The 20,753-nt window shown below is 38.7% G+C and overlaps 1 protein-coding gene across 5 annotated transcripts in view; it reads left to right on the forward strand.

The window, feature by feature from the left end:
* RASGRP1 (RAS guanyl releasing protein 1) overlaps positions 1–17,818 on the forward strand; it is a 91,206-nt gene extending 73,388 nt beyond the window's left edge. For 2 of the 5 annotated variants that reach the window (XM_036844586.1, XM_036844588.1), the window contains 7 exons: positions 3,639–3,743; positions 4,596–4,705; positions 5,451–5,595; positions 6,331–6,367; positions 7,043–7,195; positions 8,053–8,438; positions 15,231–17,818. In XM_036844586.1, coding sequence (XP_036700481.1) covers positions 3,639–3,743; positions 4,596–4,705; positions 5,451–5,595; positions 6,331–6,367; positions 7,043–7,195; positions 8,053–8,438; positions 15,231–15,350 — 1,056 coding nt within the window. In that variant the 3' untranslated portion in view covers positions 15,351–17,818. The remainder of the gene's footprint in view (positions 1–3,638; positions 3,744–4,595; positions 4,706–5,450; positions 5,596–6,330; positions 6,368–7,042; positions 7,196–8,052; positions 8,439–15,230) is intronic. The other 3 variants (XM_036844589.1, XM_036844587.1, XM_036844590.1) reach the window with 3 other exon arrangements.
* Positions 17,819–20,753: the final 2,935 nt, after the last annotated feature.

Consider the following 20,753-nt stretch of genomic DNA (forward strand, 5'->3'; position numbering starts at 1 on the left):
CTGTGGTTTTTGGTCCACAGGCTGCAGGATTGTAGTTTTTCTTGCTTCTGCTATCTGCCCTCTGGTGGTTGAGGCTATCTAAGAGGCTTGATGGGGGGCTCTGGTGGTGGGTAGAGCTGACTGTTGCTGTGGCGGTCAGAGCTCAGTAAAACCGGAAAATTTTTTTTTAATGTTATTGGAGTGTACCTGCTGTTCAGGTGTACAGCAAAGTGATTCAGTTATATGTATACATATATTCATTCTTTTTCAGATTCTTTTCTCATATAGGTTATCACAGAATATTGAGTAGAGTTTCCTGTGCTATACAGTAGGTCCTTGTTGGTCATCTGTTTTGTATATAGTAGTGTGTGTATGTTAATCCCAAGTTTCTGATTTATCCCTCCCCCCAACATTTCCCCTTTGGTAACCATAAGTTTGTTTTTGATATCTAAGTCTGTTTCTGTTTTGTAAATAAGTTCATTCGTATCATTTTTTAAATTAGATTCCACATATGAGTGATATCATATATTTGACTTACTTAGTATGATAATCTCTAGGTCTATCCACGTTGTTGCAAAGGGCATTATTTCATTCTTTTTTATGGCTGAGTAATATTCCATTGTATATATGTACATCTTCTTTATCCTTTCTTCTGTCGATGGACATTTAGGTTGCTTCCATGTCCTGGCTATTGTAAATAGTGCTGCAGTGAACACCGGGGTGCATGTATCTTTTCGAATTATGGTTTTCTCCAGATATATGCCCAGGAGTGGGATTGCTGGATCATATGGTAGCTCTATTTTTAGCTTTTAACTGTTCTCCATAGTGGTTGTACCAATTTACATTCCCACCAACAGTGTAGGAGGGTTCCCTTTTCTCCACACCATCTCCAGCATTTATTGTTTGTAGACATTTTGACGATGGCCATTCTGACCAGTGTGAGGTGATACCTCATGGTGGTTTTGATTTGCATTTCTCTGATAATTAGTGATGTTGACCATCTTTTCATGTGAATTTTGGCCATCTGTATGTCTTCTTTGGAGAAATGTCTATTTAGATCTTCTGCCCATTTTTTGATTGGGTTGTTTTTTTTCTTTTTTGATATAGAGCTGCATGAGTTGTTATTTTGGAGATTAATCCTTTGTCGGCCACTTCATTTGCAAATATTTTCTCCCATTCTGTGGGCTGTCTTTTTGTTTTTTATGGTTTCCTTTGCTGTGCAAAAGCCTTTAAGTTTCATTAGGTCCCAGTTGTTTATTTTTGTTTTTATTTTCATTACTCTAGGAGGTGGATCAGAAAAGATCTTGCTGCGATTTATGTCAAAGAGTGTTCTGCCTATGTTTCCTTCTAAGAGTTTTATAGTGTCGGCCTTACATTTAGGTCTTGATCTGTTTTGAGTTTATTTTTGTGTATGGTGTTAGAGAATGTTCTAATTTCATTCTCTTACACATAGCTGTCCAGCTTTCCCAGCACCGCTTATTGAAGAGACTGTCTTTCCTCCACTGTATATTCTTGTCTCCTTTATCATAGATTAATTGACCATAGGTGTGTAGGTTTATTTCTGGGTTTTCTATCCTGTTCCATTGATCTGTATTTCTGTTTTTGCACCAATACCATACTGTTTTGATTACTGTAGCTTTGTAGTATAGTCTGAAGTCAGGGGATCTGATTCCTCCAGCTCCATTTTTCTTTCTCAGGATGCTTTGGCTATTTGGGGTCTTTTGTGTTTCCATACAAATTTTAAAATTTTTTGTTCTAGTTCTGGTGAAAAATGTTCTAGTGAACATAAAAATGTTCTAGTGAAAAATGCCATTGGTAATTTGATAGGGATTACATTGAATCTGTCGATTACTTTGGGTAGTATAGTCATTTTGACAATATTTATTCTTCCAATCCAAGAACGTGGTATATCTTTCCGTTTGTGTCATCCTCAGTTGCTTTCATCAGTGTTTTATAGTTTTCGGAGTACAGGTGTTTTGTCTCCTTAGGTTTATTCCTAGGTTCTTTTGATGCGATGGTAAATTAGGTTGTTTCCTTTATTCCTCATTCTGATCTTTCATTGTTAGTGTGTAGGAATGCAAGAGATTTCTGTGTATTAATTTTGTATCCTGAAACTACCAAATGCAATGATGAGATCTAGTAGTTTTCTGGTAGAATCTTTAGGATGTTCTGTGTATAGTATCATGTCATCTGCAAACAGTGATACTTTTACTTCTTTTCCAATTTGGATTCCTTTTATTTCTTTTTCTTTTCTGAGTGCTATGGCTAGGACTTCCAAAACTATGCTGAATAAAATTGGAGACAGTGGACATCCTTGTCTTGTTCCTGATTTTAGAGGGAATGCTTTCAGCTTTTCACTATTGAGAATGATGTTAGCTGTGGGTTTGTCATATATGGCCTTTATTATGTTGAGGTAGGTTCCCTCTATGCCCACTTTCTGGAGAGTTTTTATCATAAATGGGTGTTGAATTTTGTCAAAAGCTTTTAACTGCATCTATTGAAATGATCATATGATTTTTTATGTTAATGTGGTGTATCACACTGATTGATTTGCGGATATTGAAAAATCCTTGCACCCCTATTCCTAAATCCTATTTGATCATGGTGTATGATCCTTTTAATGTATTGTTAGATTCGGTTTGCTAGTATTGATATTTTGTTGAGTATTTTTGCATCTATGTTCATCAGTGATACTGGCCTGTAATTTCTTTTTTTGGGGGGGGGGGGTGGTATCTTTGTCTGGTTTTGGTATCAGGGTGATGGTGGCCTCCTAGAATGAGCTTGGGAGTGTTCCTTCCACTGCAATATTTTGGAAGAGTTTGAGAAGGACAGGTGTTAACTCTTCTCTAAATGTTTGATACAATTCACCTGTGAAGCCATCTGGTCCTGGACTTTTGTTTGTTGGAAGTTTTTAAATTACTGTTTCAGTTTCAGTACTTGTAATTGGTCTGTTCATATTTTCTATTTCTTCCTGGTTCAGTCTTGGAGGTTATACCTTTCTAAGAATTTGTCCATTTCTTCTAGGTTGTCCATTTTATTGGCACAGAGTTGTTTGTAGTAGTCTGTATTTCTGTGGTGTCAGTTGCAACTTCTTTTTCATTTATAATTTTATTGATTTGAGCCCTCTCCCTCTTTTTCTCGATGAGTCTGGCTAAAGGTTTATCAATTTTGTTTATCTTTTCAAAGAACCAGCTTTTAGTTTCATTGATCTTTGCTATTGTTTTCTTCATCTCTATTTCATTTATTTCTGCTCTGATCTTTATGATTTCTTTCCTTCTACTAACTTTGGGTTTTGTTTGTTCTTCTTTCTGTAGTTGCTTTAGAGAGAGAAAATTTAAATGATCTACTTTACTCTTTGTCAGTAGCTTCAACAAAAGGTTTAATGGAGAGGGAAGTGAAACTCTAGGCATATTGAGAATTTTAAATTATCTTAGATGGAGACAGTGTGAGGAGCTCTTTGTAAACTGTAAAGCACAATACTTGTGTTAGCCAAGGTTACTGTTCTAGATTTCAATTACGTGTGGGCCCTCTGCTCCTTGCCACTGCACATAGTTGAGGGTTGTCCACAGATGCAGCTACCAGGTAATGGGAAAGAAAGGAGCTGAAGGTTATAGCATTGCATTATAGTCATGGGGATTTCTCTGAATATTTCATTTTAGCCACTAACACCTTCAAAGCCACCAGTAGTAGTGGACTGGGCCTCTGGAGTATCTCCCAAACCTGATCCAAAGACCATAAGCAAACATGTTCAGAGGATGGTGGATGTAAGTACAGCTGTGTTTCCACAAACGAAAACCAAGGCACTGCCTGGCTTAGTTCTGTGTGGGAGGAGAGGGGAGCACAGTGGTAGAAACACAAAGGTAAGAAATTTGAAACTCGTTCCTATGTGAGCACAGGGAACCCGTTACTTCTCATATTGTGGCTGCAGAACAGTTCAGAAGTTACATTTTGCCAACACACTTTGGCCTCATATGGGGGCAGGTGTACCTCTTAAAGGCCTAGCAAGAGAGCATATATTTAAAGGTTGTCAGTTGATTTGGGGGCGGAGAGAGGTTGGAAAAGGTTTGAGTGTAAGTAAGGGTGATAAGGAGAATCTAAAATTGAAAAGTGTGGCACTGCTTGAGTCAATTCACTGTGCTAAATGCTGAGGAGGGGTACATACCTTCATATTTCTACATTTATCCTGTGAACCATTCCAGTGTAACAAGAAAAGTACGAGCCAGCAAGTGACAGAACAATTGGTAGAGGATTAAGAGGGGGTAGGGAGCACTTCCGACTGGGCTGTGAGTAGAAGCTACACAGAGAAGTGGCAATCTGAGCTGTGCAGTGAAGAAAGGGCAGAGTGAGGGGGGAACATCCCTCAGTGCAGTGAGCTAGGAGTACAGAGCAACTGGGGTGAGGGCATATTGACATGCTAACGGAATTGAAAGCATCTGGCCACCCTCCAGATGCTGGTACCTGCAGAGACCTGGGATGTGACCCACTGAATCTTGGCAGCAGCTTAAGGAGCAGGTTTCCTTGTTCCTCTCACTCAGACTGAGGTGTTCTGGCCCCTGTGTCATTTGACTATGATTGGTTTCTCTTTGGTAATCACCAAAGAAACTCCTTTTTCATAGTCTGTCTTCAAGAACTATGATCATGACCAGGATGGATACATTTCCCAGGAAGAATTTGAAAAGATTGCTGCGAGTTTTCCATTTTCCTTCTGTGTGATGGACAAAGACAGGTGAGGGTTTGTGTGTGGGAATATGTGGCTATGAACCTGTTGGTAAGAATGCTTTATGGGTGTGTCACTAGAAGAATTTGTAAACTCAGATGTGTTGCTGATGTGGTCACTTAATGATGAATTTCGGTGCTAAGAGAGCCATTATCAAGCAAATGCCTCTCCCGCTTCAGTTTGGACCACAACAGACCATGAAAAATGCATGTTTTAAATGCCTCAGAGTTGAAGACTCCATAATTCTGCCAGTTTAGGAATAGTCAACTGTAAGTAAGAAAAAGTTTAGTCTTCCTTCTTGCTTTGTCCTTACAGATTAGGAGGAACAACTAATATTTACTAATATTTTGCATATTTACTTTTCTCAAGAAGTTGGTTCTCTGTGTGAAACCAGATGTTTGGTTGGTGGGTTCCAGTTATATAGTAGGTGCTGCCTAAAGTCAGAAACCTCAGCATAAGATATTTCCCTATACCCACATTTCCATCACTTCTTTTTCAAGTCTTGTGGATAGTGGTTAAGTTAGTTAGGAAAACCTGGTTTAGCCAAAGAGTGACTCTGGAAATGAGTAATGCCATCTCACCTCCTTACACATGCTACCCAGGCATCCTTATTAAAAGGAGGGCTCACGGAAGTAACTGTCAGGTAATACATACTGTACTACCCCTCAAGGATACAAAGAAAGTGAGTTTCTAAGGCTAGAAGCAGCCTTGCTACCCAGCCCCGCTCACATCCTTGTTGCTCATTTGTGGGCAGGGAAGGCCTCATCAGCAGAGAAGAGATCACTGCCTACTTCATGAGGGCCAGCTCCATCTACTCCAAGCTGGGCCTGGGCTTTCCTCACAGCTTCCAAGAGACAACCTACCTGAAGCCCACTTTCTGTGACAACTGTGCTGGATTTGTGAGTTGTTCTCAGAGTGCTTCCGGGTTGAACGTGGGGAGGGTTATGAGACAGGTTAAGTGATTAAGCCAGGTACAGACCTCGTGCACCTATCAACTCTTCCTGCCTAGAGCCTAAGCAAACACCTACAATAACCTCGTCCTCAAAGGCATGGGTTTTACTTGCACTCATCTTTTCCCGTTTCTTCCTGATTTATTTTCTCCTCTGGTAGAAGGGCCTGGGATAAATGGTGAGGAAATGTTGAATTTGGGATATACTTTTAAAGTATTATATCCATATGCTGTTTCAGATGTTAGAAAAGAGAAATATGAGACATCCTCACCCCTTCAAAAGGAACTGCCTTTTAAGAAGTCACTTGGGCTCTGCCCCTCCTCTGTCCCACCCTGACCAACAGTTTCCTCCTAAACTCAGTCCCTGACCCCAGCATTCTGTATACTTGCTCTTTAGTTTGGAGTCTCAAGAAGCCTATTTGTCCTGTAATTCATCCACTTCAGGCCTGGGTCATAAATCCACTGTAGTAAGCTTCTTGAGAACATTTACCTCTGATCAGCACAAACTTTTCCTGTTTTCAGTTTAAGGCCAGGAGGGATTAAGACACATGAGAGATAAATGAGGTTTCCTTCCCACTTGAGGTAGTAGAATGAGGGAAAATAAAGAATGGATGTCAGTGTCTAGCCTCCTACCCAGTAGATGAAGGACCTGTGGTGCATTCTAACTCTCTTCTTTGCCTCACAGCTCTGGGGAGTGATCAAACAAGGGTATCGGTGTAAAGGTAAGGCCCAGCTTTGTCCAGTGTGTTGTCTTCCCTGGTCTGAGAGGCTTTCCTGTAAAGCATGTTCTACCCATAGTAGTTGTCCATGTCCATTCAGTCCACAGCTTCTCAGCACACCTCACAACCTCATCTTGTTTGCCCTGGAAATAGGAATGATTGGCAGATTATGCTCTCATATGGTCATGGGTCCCCAAAGACAGACAGGCACAGAATCACTTCGGAAACAAAAGATAAGTGATTACCAAAGGCCCTTGTCAGCTTTCCTTTTATCAGTGGATATCTCAGGATAATTGTCCTTCCTTATGACTAGAAAAGTTCAGAAGTAAAAGAGAAAAGACCTTTTACTGCAAGGAAGAAAGAATAAGACCTAACAGCTGGGAGCCTCCAGAGGGGCTCCTTAGAGTAGGCAGTATGTGCAGGATGACCAAGAAAAACACCCGTTCTGTCTAGGAGAGCAGGATGTCACTTCTGATTCCCAGACTCATAAGGGCTGTGACAAGGTTGTGAGAGCCAGGGTTGACCCAGTGAGAAGAATGCTAAGTTCAAAAGAAGTGTTAAGTGTCCTAGCTCCAGAAGACAGGACAGGCATGTGTGACGAGAGCACTGCATGCATGTGGTTTTGAGACCCTGGAGGAGAAAGTGAAAGACTTCCTGATCAGGGTGTCTTGTCCACAGACTGCGGGATGAACTGCCACAAACAATGCAAAGACCTGGTTGTGTTCGAGTGCAAGAAGCGAGCCAAGAACTCAACAGCTCCCACAGAGAACAGCACCTCTGTGGGGCCAGCGTCCAGCCTTTGCTCGTTGGGAGCCAAAGATCTGCTCCATGGTAAGCAGGCACTGGGAATGTTCATATTGGAAAGTGAAGGTGGACGAATACAGTTTTCAGGGAGGAAAGATTACCTTTATCCTTCCTACTTGTAATAAAAACCACCACAAATATGCTTGTGGAAGATATGCCTGTATATTTTGCACCCTGCATTTTAAGAGTTCCATTTCACCTGTGGGCACCACAATTCTGTCACACACAATGCAGACTTTCTTGGGAGAGAAGTGGCAGAGAGCAGCATGAAGGTCTGCGGCCTCAGAGTGAAGCCTGGAAAGGGGCTGCACCTAGAGGTTTCTCTTCTCCAGACCATCTCTCCCCAGTCCCCAGAGCTTTGCCCAGTAGTGACAAGAGGAGGACCTCTGAGGCTTTCCTAGAACTGCCAGGAAGTACACTAATAGGTAGGTTAAACATAGGTGTATCATGGGCAACAAATGAAAATTGCTGTAGAAGTGCTATTTGGCAAGGTCTGCTTGTAATGAAAAAACCGACTACTTTATCTATTAAATGGTAAATATAAACCCTAGACATACAGAAAGCTTGGGACGGAATCTTAGGCACGCTACCTTTTGGGGAGCAAAAGAAAGCAAGCAAATAGAAAAAAGCAACAGAAAAGGAGCCTTTAAGGATGGCCTTTCCTCAGGGTGGATGCAGCCTGACACCAGTGGCCATAGCTCAGCCAGCAAGGCCCCTGGATTTCAGCCCCCTTACCCCCTAAACTGCCTGCTTGAAAATGAGTCCACTTTGGGCCTATGGAACTCCTGTAACAATAAGAAGAGTCTCATTTGAAACCAATGTGTCAATATTGAGTCCCTGCTTTTCTGAGCCAAAGTACTAACATGTCACGTACCTTCCTCCAGCACCAGAGGAAGGACATTTCACATTCCCTAATGGGGAGGCTGTGGAACACAATGAGGAGAGTAAGGATCGGACCATCATGCTCATGGGAGTGTCCTCACAGAAGATTTCTGTTCGGCTGAAGAGGACTGTTGCCCACAAGGCCACCCAGACCGAAGCACTGTCTTGGCTTCGCAGTGAGGGCCCTTCCAGTCACTTTGTGCTATCTTCCCCAAGGAAGACAGCCCAGGATACTCTGTATGTACTTCCCAGCACTACATCTCCATGCCCCAGCCCAGTCTTGGTCAGAAAGCAGGCTTTCGTCAAGTGGGAGAATAAAGAATCCCTCATAAAATCAAAGGAGGAGCTCCGTCACCTCAGACTCCCAACCTACCAAGAGCTGGAACAGGTACCTTCTTTTTCCTTTTTTTCAGACTCTGAGAAAAGTGGGGCTAAACCAGGGAAGAACATGTAAACTGAAGATTCAGACCAGGTTGATGATTATTAGAACAATAAAGGGGGAAAAAAAAAAGATTGTGCTTTGTCTCAAACCAGTGGGGGCCCTGGTTCACATTACACAACTAGGACAGGATAGACAGGGCTCCTATTGCCATAAAGGTACAATCTCAAAGTGTTGGTACCAGGGCCCAAAGCTCTGTTCACAGTAGGCTCCTTGAGAAAAACCAGTTTCTATTGATCAGCTTTACTGTGGTGACACCACACCCTTTTTCTAGACTTAAACGCAAGCTGCCTAAATCCTCCCTCCCTAGAGGTCTTTGGGGACCTTCATGGTTGCCTGGACATCTTCCTAAAAGAAGGGGGGTGATCACTGTGCTATCAAAAAAAGGAAGAGAGTATTTAGCTCACTGCAGAAAAAGCCTCCTTCTTAATACAGAATGAGGGAACTCTTCTCTAAAACATGAGGGGATGTGCTGATTTACATACACACACACAGCTAAATCATCAACAGTAGTTGGAAAATGCACCACTGATTATAATCTATAGCAATATAATGTAAATGGTAACAGTTGTGGTAGCAGAGTTGCTTTTTTTCTGTTAGGCTCACAATGTCCTAATTATAAGTTATCTAATGGAGGTATTAAAAAAGACAAAATAAGGTTTACCAAGAAAAGAAGAATATGATGCCAAGGTTTGATATGAAGGGGGATAATAAGGTTAAAAAAAGAGAAAAGAAAGGAAAGTAGGAGCTAGGACAACTGGGGACAACAGGCGGTTGTCCAAATACTCAATTCCATAGGGTCATCACTAATTACTTGTTTGTTTAGAGTACAAAACTCAGAATGACAGCTGGTTTAGACAGACCTCTTGTCATGGGACAGTAGTTTCTTACCAAAGATAGGGTAAGGCCTGTCTGCCTTTTTTCCCCAAAACATCAAGGCTGGCAATGTGTTTTTGGAGGCCTATCAATCAGTACAAACACAAAACCAACATCTAACTGGCTAGAATTCCTTACATAATTCTACACACTACATAGTAAAACTGCCCAAGAGGTTCTCAGGATTCCCTACCTGGTCCTCAGTGTTGCACCTTCCCTGTCAGACCCCCAGGAATTGAATTGAAGAAACAAGTTAGATAATGTATGTGAAACTCTTGGTTTGGTGCCTAGAACAAAAACATAATATTAGGAGGAACACTTGAGAAAAGAACAGATCTTCTGGATGAAAAGTACTCACTCATTCAGAATATTTTAAGACATGCTTTAAGAATCAATCAGAACATCTTCTGATGCGGGTGACACAAAGCCCTCTAGGGGTAGAAGCAGCCACAATCAACTTTCAAGAACAATGAAAGAAAGAAACCTTGAAAAGTGAACTTGATAGAGTAGAAAGAACTTCAGTCTTGGGGACAAAGATCTGTGCTTCTAGTCCCAGATCTTTCTTACTCCTGCTGTTAAACTCTGTGACCTGTTTGGGCCTCTGTAAAATACAGTCCATGCACTCTACAGCTTGTTTCAGATCCTGACAGACATTTTACATGCCATGTAAAAGGAGCAATGTAGTTGTTGGCAACAATGACTTCTTGCTGCAAGAAGTGGGTGGTAGAAAGATTTCAGGTGAGTGAGTTAGTTAGGTCCAGTATTCATTCCTACCCAGTAATACCAGAGCTGGTAAACCCTCTTTACTTTTATCCTTGTCATTGGGACCTAAGGACCAGAACTCACTATGCATGTTTTAGAGTATTTAAAATAATATGTAATATTCATATTATAATAAATATTATACATTATTTTAAGTATGTGTATACCTCTAAACCAGCACAGGACAAAAGAAAATGCAAAGCCTCTGAGGTTCAAATCCCCACTCTGATACTATATCCACCTCTATTAATCATGTAACACAGTACCTGGCACATAGCAAATACTCAATATTACACAGTAGCTAATAGACAGCTATCTAGGTAATTTATGTTGAGAAACAACTCATGTATCCCAAATTACCCCCCCATATTTTGGGGGGTAATCAGTATGGTATAAGTAAGGTAAAAACACGAGATGCAAAGTCTTGAAGACCAGGAACATCAGCATCATGGTGGCATGTGTTGCTCCTTTTTATCTCTCCCCTTTACAGCTAAACTGGTCATTCATAAACAAACAAAAGTGACTCTACACCTTACACCAGACCACCCAGTAGATTTCTACCCACCTGTGCTTCAGAGAAGAGAATAGCTTCATAGGACCTCAGAGAGGGCTGTGAAGCCAAGGGAGTTGGTGAGCCTGCCCCACGTCAACTTGCTGCTATCAGGAGGAAAAAGATCAGACTGGAAATAAATAAAATAGAGACCAGAAAAAAAAACAGAAAGGATCAACAAAATCGATTGTGAATAATCATTTAACAGTAACTGCCCTTAAAACGGCCAGTTGCACCACAGTAAACCAAAGCTTCAGGTACACTGACAAAAGATAAACAAAATGGACAAACCTTTCTTCACACTAAGAAAAAAGAGGGACTTCCCTGGTGGTCCAGTGGTAAAGAATCTGCCTTCCAATGCAGGGGACGCAGGTTCAATCCCTGGTCGGGGAACTAAGATTCCCACATGCCGCAGGGCAACTAAGCCCGCGTGCTCTGGAGCCCATGCGCTGCAATGAAAGGTCCCACATGCCGCAACGAAGATCCCGCGTGTTGCAACTAAGACCTGACACAGCCAGAGAGACAGGGAGAGAAAGAAAGGGAGGGAGGGAGAAGGCTCAAATATGTAAAATTAAAATGACAAAAGGAGACATTACAACTGTTACTACACAAATACATAGGACCATAAGAGACTATTATGAATAATTACATGCCAACAAACTAGATAACCTAGAAGAAATGAATAAATTTACAGAAATACACAACCAAATAAGACTGAATCAAGAAAAAACAGAAAATCTGAACAGACCAATAACAGAGACATTGAATCAGTAATCAAAATCCTCCCAACACAGAAAACCCCAGGATCAGACAGCTTCACTGGCAAATTCTACCCAATACTCAAAGAATTAACACCAGTCCTTCTTAAAACCTTCCAAAAAATAGAGGAAATATTTGCAAACTCATTCTGCAAGGGCAGTTTCACCCTGATACCGAAGCCAGATAAGGAAACTATAAGAAAACCAAACTACAGACCAGTATCACTGATGACTATACATGCAAAAATTCTCAACAAAATATTAGCAGACTGAACTCAAGAACACATCAAAAGATTTTTATACACTATGAAAAGTGGGGTTTATCCCTAGGATGCAAAGACAGTTCAACATAGGCAAATCAATAAATGTAATCATCACATTAGTAAAATGAAAGATAAAAATCATGTGGTCATCTCAACAGATGCAGAAAAACATCTGACAAAATACAACATCCTTTCATGATAAAAACCCTGCTCAGACTGGATAAAAGGAATATACCTGAACATAATAAGGGCCATATATGACAAACCCACAGCTAACATTATACTCAGTGGAGAAAATTTCAAAGCTTTTCCACCAAGAACAAGACGAGGATGCCCACTCTCACCACTTATTCAAGTACTGACAGTCTCAGCTAGAGCAATTAGGCAAGACAAGAAAGTAAAAAAGCATCCAAATCAGGAAAGAAGTAGCAAAACTGTCACTGTCTGCAGATGATGAGTCTGTATATAGAAAAACCTAAAGATTAAGCAAAAAAAACTGTTGAAACTAATAAACATTTTCTGTTAAACTGCAGTATACAAAGTCAACTTATAGAATCAGTTGCATTTCTATATACACTAAAGACGAAACATCTGAAAAAGAAAGAAATCTTTCCCATTCACAATAGCATCAGAAACAATAGGAATAAATTTAATCAAGGAAATGAAAGATTTCTACAATGAAAACTACAAGACTTTGCAGAAAGAAATCGAAGACACAAATGGAAAGACATCCTGTGTTCATGGATCAGAAGAACTAAGATTGCTAAAATGTCTGGCAGAAGACCTGAATTCTTTCCTTCCAAAGAAGACATACAGATGGCCAAAAGGCTCATGAAAAGATGCTCATCATCACTAATTATTAGAGAAATGAAAATCAGAACTACAATGAGGTACCACCTCACACTGGTCAGAATGGCCATCATTAAAAAGTCTACAAATAATAAACGCTGGAGAGGGTGTGGAGAAAAGGGAACCCTCCTACACTGTTGGTGGGAATGTAAATTGGTGCAACCACTATGGAAAACAGTATGGAGGTTCCTTAAAAAACTAAAAGTAGAACTACCATGTGATCCAGCAATCCCATTCCTGGGCATATATCTGGACAAAACTATAATTCAGAAAGATACATGAACCCCGCTGTTCACAGCAGCACTATTTACAACAGCCAAGACATGGAAGCAAACTAAGTGCCCATCAATAGACGAACGGATAAAGATGTGGTATGGATTTAGTGGTATATGTATATATACAATGCAATACTACTCAGCCATAAAAAAAAATGAAATAATGTCACTTGCAGCAACATGGATGGACCTAGAGATTATCATACTAAGTGAAGTCAGTCAGAAAAATACCATATGATATCACTTACATGTGGAATCTAAAATATGACCTAAATGAACTTATCCATGAAACAGAAACATACAGACACAGAGAACAGACTTGTGGTTGCTGAGGGGGGTGGGGGAGGGGTGGATTGGGAATTTGGGATTAGCAGATGCAAACTATTAACATACAGAATGGATAAACAAGGTCCTACTGTACAGCACAGAGAACTATATTCAATATCCTGTGATAAACCATAATGGAAAAGAATATGAAAAAGAATATATATATGCATATAACTGAATTACTTTGCTGTGCAGCAGAAACTAACACAACATTGTAAATCAACTAGACTTCAATAAAATAAATTTTTTCAAAAAGACTGGTAAAATATCCATACTCTCCAAAGCAATCTATAGATTCAATGCAATCCTCATCAAAATACCAATGGAATTCTTTACAGACATAGAAGAAAACAGTCCTAAAATTTGTATGGAACCACAAAAGATCCTGAATAACCAAAGTAATCCTGATGAAAGAGCACAAAGCTGGAGGTACCACACTTAATTTCAAATTATACTACAAAGCTACAGTAATAAAAACAGTATGGTACTGGCACAAAAACAGACACACAAACCAATGGAACAGAAAAGAGCCCAGAATTAAATCCCTGCATATACAGTCAACTAATATATTCGACAAGGGAGCCCAGAGCACCCAAGCAGAAAGGAAAGTCTCTTCACAAATGGTGTTGGGAAAACTGGATAAGCACATGCAGAGCAATGAAATTCAACCCCCATCTTACACCACTGATAAAAATTCACTCAAAATGGATCAAAGAGGTAAACGTTTGAGACCTGATACTATGAAACTCCTAGAAAAAAACGAAGGAAGAAGCTCCTTGTCACTGGTCTTTGGCAATGAATTTTTGGATATGACACCAAAAGCAAAAAATCAGCAAATGAGACTACATTAACTAAAAAGCTTTTGCACAGCAAGGAAACCATCAATAAAATGAAAAGGCAATCAACTGAATGGGGGAAGATATTTGCAAATGATATATCTGGTAAGGAGTTCTTTAAAATATGTAAAGAACTCATACAACTCAATAACAACAAAATCTGATTACAAAACAGAAGAACTATATAGACTTTTTTTCCCAAAGAAAACATACAAATGGCCGACAGGTACATGAAAAGATGCTCCACATCACTAATCATCAGAGAAGTGCAATTCAAAACCACAATGAGATATCATCTCACACCTGTTAGGATGGCTATCATCAAGAACACAAGATAACAAGTGCTCATGAGGATGTTCAGAAAAGGGAACCCTCGTGCACTGCTGGGGGGAATGAAAATTGGTGCAGCCAATATGGAAAACACTATGGAGATTTCTCAAAAGACTGAAAAAAACTACTATATGATCCAGCAAAATTCCACTCCTGGGTATATATCCAAAGAAAATGAAAACACTAATTCAAAAAGATACATGCACCCCAATGTTCTTACCATTATTTACAATAGCCAAGATACAGAAGCAACTTAAGTGTCCATCAACAGATGAATTGATAAAGAAGATGTATGTATATATATACACATATACATACATGCAATGGAATATTACTCAGCCATAAACAAAGAATGAAATTCTGCCATTTGCAACACTGGAAATTAACAGCTGCCTCTATAACTAAATCACTGCAAATTAAATAAATCCCAGTTTAGGGGGATGGGATAAAATTCTTATCTTTCTCAAAAGTCTGTTAGTTTTCAATGATTTGGAGGAGAAAATATGTAATATGATTATATATGTAATATCTCATGTGAACTATAATATCACATATTATAGAATTCCAAGTCACTGCTTTCATACCTCAGACCTGACCAAGACTATTTCTGCCAAGTTTAGGTCTGCTACACAATATTCAAAGATTTTCTCATTATTCATCTATTGCCCAGGAATGGTTTATTCTGCCTGCTAGCCACTCACATCTTTGATATAACAAAACTAATTGTTGTTTACACATGCTCATTTGATATTTAATGTGTTATTTTTTATTCAGGGCAAAATACGTGCCTTGAAAACACTTTTTAATTCTCAGCCACGGTGAATAGATGCCAATCAAGTGTAGTACTCCCAATACTGTAACTGATTTGCCATTCATAGCTGCTTTATTAACATACCTCTTTTTTTTTTTTTTAAGGAAATAAATACCCTGAAAGCAGATAATAATGCTCTAAAGATCCAACTGAAATATGCACAGAAGAAGATAGAAACCCTCCAGCTTGCAAGAAGCAATCATGTCTTGGCACAGGTGGAGTAGGGTGACTGTTCTTAGCCCAGAAACTCAAGCAGCACAAACTGCAGAGTGTATCAGAGATCTCATTTCCTAAACCTCTTAACACGAAGACCTGGGAAACCTTAGACTGACTGGCTTTCAAAAGGGTACTTTAAAGAAGGAAAGCTGGTTACTCTTTTGTTACTTAAAAGATTCCAACTGTGCGGTATGGTTTTCTCTTCCAGCCAGTTGAATCAAAGGGAGGAAAGCTGAAGAATGCAAAATATTTGCCATTCATACCAGAATTTTTTTTTTCCCCTGGGACTAATATCAAAAGCATGATAAAAAACATGACTATAGTTTTCTGACAAGATAGCTTCTTCTAATCTATGTGGCCTGCCCAGCTGCTTCTTCCTTAGAACTAAAATCCCTGGAAAATGAATTTGTTTCCTTCCCGTTTTTTCCTGAGGCATTTATTTTGTTCCATCCAAAGCTTGCTTATAATGGAAAAATACTCACATTCCAAAAGTAGAATCGCTTCCTCTATATTTCAGCATTCTTTACGAATCTGGTTCCCACTTCACTACCTCACATCTAATCAATTTGCCTTTTCCCCTTCTTCCTCACTACGTTCTTACACACATGAGGATATCTACCTAGAAGAGAACTTCTAGAGATGTAGCCATAAATTTGGGGAGAGCAGGAAGGGGCTATTAAACAACATGACACCATCCAATTACAGGTCAACTCATAGTTTTAGTCTGAGTCATAAAAGAAGTAGCCAAATTAAGTACCTGGAAATGTGGCTATTAGCACCTCACACATGGCTGGCTAATTAGCTAAAACAAACATAACGCAAACATGTTTGTCCCTCATATAATCTACACTGGATAGAATGAAGAATTTATGGCTTTTTAAAAATGTTTAACTCTCATATGCCATCCTATTTTTTTTTTCTTGAAGTTTCTGAACTGAATTTGTGATTGTACTGTCTTCACTATTAATACTATTTAGAAATAAGCTAATTGGATCAGAGGCTTCAATAATAGCTGATAGCATGTATATATGTACATATTATGTATATACAACATCAGACATGCATGTGGCTTGGAATTCTGTTTCTTCCTTAGTAAAATGTGTGAGTTAAACGACTTTTGGTCATGTACACAAATTCACAAAGTTCAGTTTGTTACAAGACAAATTGCTCAGAATGTAAATTGTATTGTTTGGCAAAATCACAAGAGTCCTGTGAGTCTTCTGTTAATGAAGGTTAATGATAAATGGGCTCATTTAATTATCTGGGCAACTATTCACAAACTTGTCAAACTCTTTATTTCTCTAAAAAAAATTCATATGATCATTTTCTTTGGGTGGGGATAACTTACCTTCCATGCTTGGAAAGCCTGACACCAAGCTGACTTAAAATTCATACACAAGTTGACCAACTGCCAAGCATATAATCTCAACAACCAAAAGTTCCAAACCTAAAGCCAACAACACCAAGTCTTAACCAGAAACAAATTATATATATAGTATAAGCTTCCTTGGAGAATTCAGATCATTTAAGAAGTTTCTTTGATGAAAGACCAGTTCCCATTTGCATACCTCCTTGTACTGAACTGAGCTTTAGTGAAAAAGCTAGTGACTAGCTTTCAGTTAGCGTTTTAAAGAATCACTTTACACACAAATCTACCTTTTTCTAAATCCAAACTCAGAAATCCCCATGGCAGGGCTGCTTAGGTCCACCACTTGGTATATAATCCTATAAGAAGTACTTTGCTACTTACTTACCTTATGTGGAACAAACATGAGTTTATAATCATCCTTAAAATTCATATTCTTCACCTATTCTTTTCCTCTGTCCAAAGATGGTACAATTCAATTTCTTTAAGCATAGTTATGAAACACAATTAAATTTTTTTCATTCTTCTTACCCAGGATCCAAAATACAGAGCCCAGGTTAGTTTCTATGTAAATAATTTGTGATCTAGAGGAATTCAAAAGGTCACAGTCTCCTTAAGTAGCCAAATTAACATGGCTAGAAAGTCTCAAGCATTCCAGAATTTATCACTGAAATGGATAGGAAGCAGTAGTTTCACCACAAGTCTTTATAGTCCAGCAAGGGCCAAATAAGTAGTGTATAAATTAATATTATTTGCTCTGAACTACATGGGATTAGTGGAATCTACAGAAATAATATGGAACAAATTTTTTGTTTGTCAAGCCTAGGATACAAATTTGTGTGTCTTGTATCAACTTGAAATAAGTTTGGGCATATATTTATCTGCTGAAACAAGGACAAATCTTGTTAACAACAATGTCACTTCTTATTTTCTTTGGTAATTAATTTGCTGTTTTACTGGCCAAATGTGAATTTCTGTTTAAAGATGTATAATGTAAAAGAACTGCAAGGAAAAAACAAAATGTACAGATTGTAAAGGTGGTTTTTTTTGATACCTAATATAAGTTTTCTTTGTGTAATATTTGTATGATAAAAGACATTAGGATCCCTACGGCATAGGTGTTCTGTGTTTCTTCTAGTTCTTGAACATACAGAAGCCTCACCTGAACTTTTACTACAATCGACAGCTGAGAGCACTCCCTACTTCTTCTGTTAACAAAACTGAGTCTTCCTGAAAGGAAAAGCAAAGCAACTAATTATTCAGTATACATTTTTCTAAATCCTTCTATAACTACTATGAAGTAGTAACATACAGAAATATTCAACCTTTTCCCATCTTATTGCATAATGAATTACAGTGATCTCCAAATATTAAGTCTACAAATACTTAACACTGAAGGAGACAAATCTGAGGCTGTCATTCCTGTGGCTTTCAGCTTTAATTCCACAGTTCTATCTAAGAAAACTAGCAAGTAAAGAAGAGAAACTTTGAAGCTGTGGATGGAATTGGTAGAGGATGGTTCAATCTAGTGGACAGATCACCCAGAGCAATTCACTGGGCTCATGATTATTTAGAGTGATTAGAGATAGCTGTGATTTTTCCTTAATCATCAGCCAACTTTTGTTTAACTAGACCAATGAAGGGGGGTGGCGGGGCCGGGAGAACGGGGACAGATTCCAATCACTCAAATTCCATGGTGGAATGTATTCTGGTACACTTGGATGTGGTATATTTATCATTTTGGCATTTCATAGTACTTCATACAAAACAATGAAGTCACACTGACAACTTGGCCCTAGAAGAGAGATTAAAGTACCTCCCCTCCTCCACCCACAATTCCCACTCCAAATATCTCTACCCTGTGCCCCTTACAAGGTATAGATAGTATCATTGCTTGGAACATTCTCCATCACAAATATTTTGGGAGTTATCATACCTTCTTTTGACACACATAAAGGTAATTAAATGTTTTTTGGTTTAAAATGTTTTTTTCTGTTTAGTGAGGCAAGATTTCCCTGATCTGCAGAACACAACGGAACAGGTTAAAAGGAAATAATTCATCTCTTCTTTTACCAAGAGCTTATGTGTAATGTTGTGGTAATTATGTATGGATGAACAAATCCAGGTAAGAGGTCAGTTACTTCTTTAATCCAGAAACTCCCAGTAAGATCATGTCTATAGGTGCTATTAGATACCACAAGATAGACCAAGGCAGGGAGAAGAAAAAAGGGGAGGGAAAATGAGGTAGTAGGAAAAAATAAAATTAAGAACTAGGCAAAAAAGGATGAAGAGGTGGCACAGAAGAAGGTGTTAAGATTTTAGGAAGCAGTGAAGTGCCATTCATCATACTCTGCATTTGTATTGCACTCAATTTATAAAGCATTTTCACATTATGGCCTTTCACATTAAGGCCCCAAATTGCCTTATTGCTATTCTAGATATTTCTTAGCAAACTTTTCTATGAAAGAAATTTTTACTGAAAGAAGATTTTCATGAAAATCCTACCTCACAGGAAAGAATACGATATTAGGTTCTAGACCACTCATCTTTTCATTCAAGTGAAGTTTATAGGAATGTGTAAATAAGAGTGGTTCCGGCTCCAACAAGATTCCAGGAGCAAGTGCTAAACTTGGATAAGATTTACAGTGAGTAGCAGATAACCCAACAGCACTCCTATGAAGGTACAAAGAAATCTTACAGAAATTAATAAACTAATGTTTCTACCATTATTCGCCATAAACCTTTAGTAATAAAAGAAGCTGAAAGTAGTTGTAAACCCGTCCTGTATCAGCAACTAAAGCTCCGAAAAGAAATGAAGCAGAAATGTAAAGGTTTTAAATGAATAGTTTAAGTAATAACTTTTTTGAAATATTTTACTCCAGTGGTCACTGTGTATATATTTTTTTAAATTATTTATTTTTCAGAGTTCATAGCTACTGATAAAAGTGTTTCCTTATATGGAAAGCCTTTTCTTCAACTATCACAAATGAAATTAAATCTCTTCATTACATATAAAATTTTTTAAAAATCTAAGCTTACGAATAACCAAAAAAATTTGTTTTCCCATCCTGAACAAATTTCCTCAAAGGGTTAGCTTGAAAAATACATGGCCAAGACTGCAGTGTACACAATATGTAAAGGTTTAACATTATTTTAGATTTCCCCACAGGGTTTACTGTAAAACAAAACAACAACAAGAATAACACTGCCAAATATCAAATATCATTTGTCCACAGGTACTCAGCCTTCTATCTGTTGAGCTGGTTAGACCACAGAAAGTTGTTACACACAAGAGTTGACCAGGAGCCTACAGATTTTAAAGTGGGATTGAAAAAATTTATGTGACTGTATCTTTTTCTCTCTCTACACCAAGAGAAAAATGCATTACTTGGGTCACCTCTTAAACCATTCACAACAGGCCTTTATAAATTCTCAACAAATTGGACTTGTACTTAGGTCTTTTTAAAACAACCTGAGAAGGCACAAGTATCACATTCCTTATTTGACAAATGAGGACAAATTAATCCTTGAGAGCTATGGCCATTTCAACCCATAGCACCCCTAGGCTAGTGTCATGATTTGAATTCACAACTCCTGATTCCCAAGCCTTTGACTGCTCCAACCACCAAACCACATTTAATCATTCCCCAACCCTTTGTTTCCCAAATCTAGCTGAGAATCAGAACTACCACAGGATACCCTGGCCCTACCTCTGATCTACTGAAACTGGATATGAGTGTCCTAATCCTGTGTAGCACAGTGCAGCCTGCCTTTTAATATTCGGAGACCTACAGTGATGGCACAAATGATGAAGAAACCAATTTACAGAAATATTTTTCACACCATCATGTAAAACTAGTACATGTCTTTGTCCCTTTAGAGTAATTCTGACCTCAGTCTTTAATTCTGCTGTCAGTCAAACAAAATTATACAGATTTCAAATCCAGTTGTAAAATAAATCAAATATGCATAGCAAAAAACAGACTTCAGCTTCAATTAATAGAATTTTAACACAAACCTGGCTAGAGGAATTGCTCATATAAAA

The sequence above is a fragment of the Balaenoptera musculus genome, chromosome 2 (genome assembly GCF_009873245.2).
Source record: "Balaenoptera musculus isolate JJ_BM4_2016_0621 chromosome 2, mBalMus1.pri.v3, whole genome shotgun sequence".
NCBI lineage: Eukaryota > Metazoa > Chordata > Mammalia > Artiodactyla > Balaenopteridae > Balaenoptera > Balaenoptera musculus.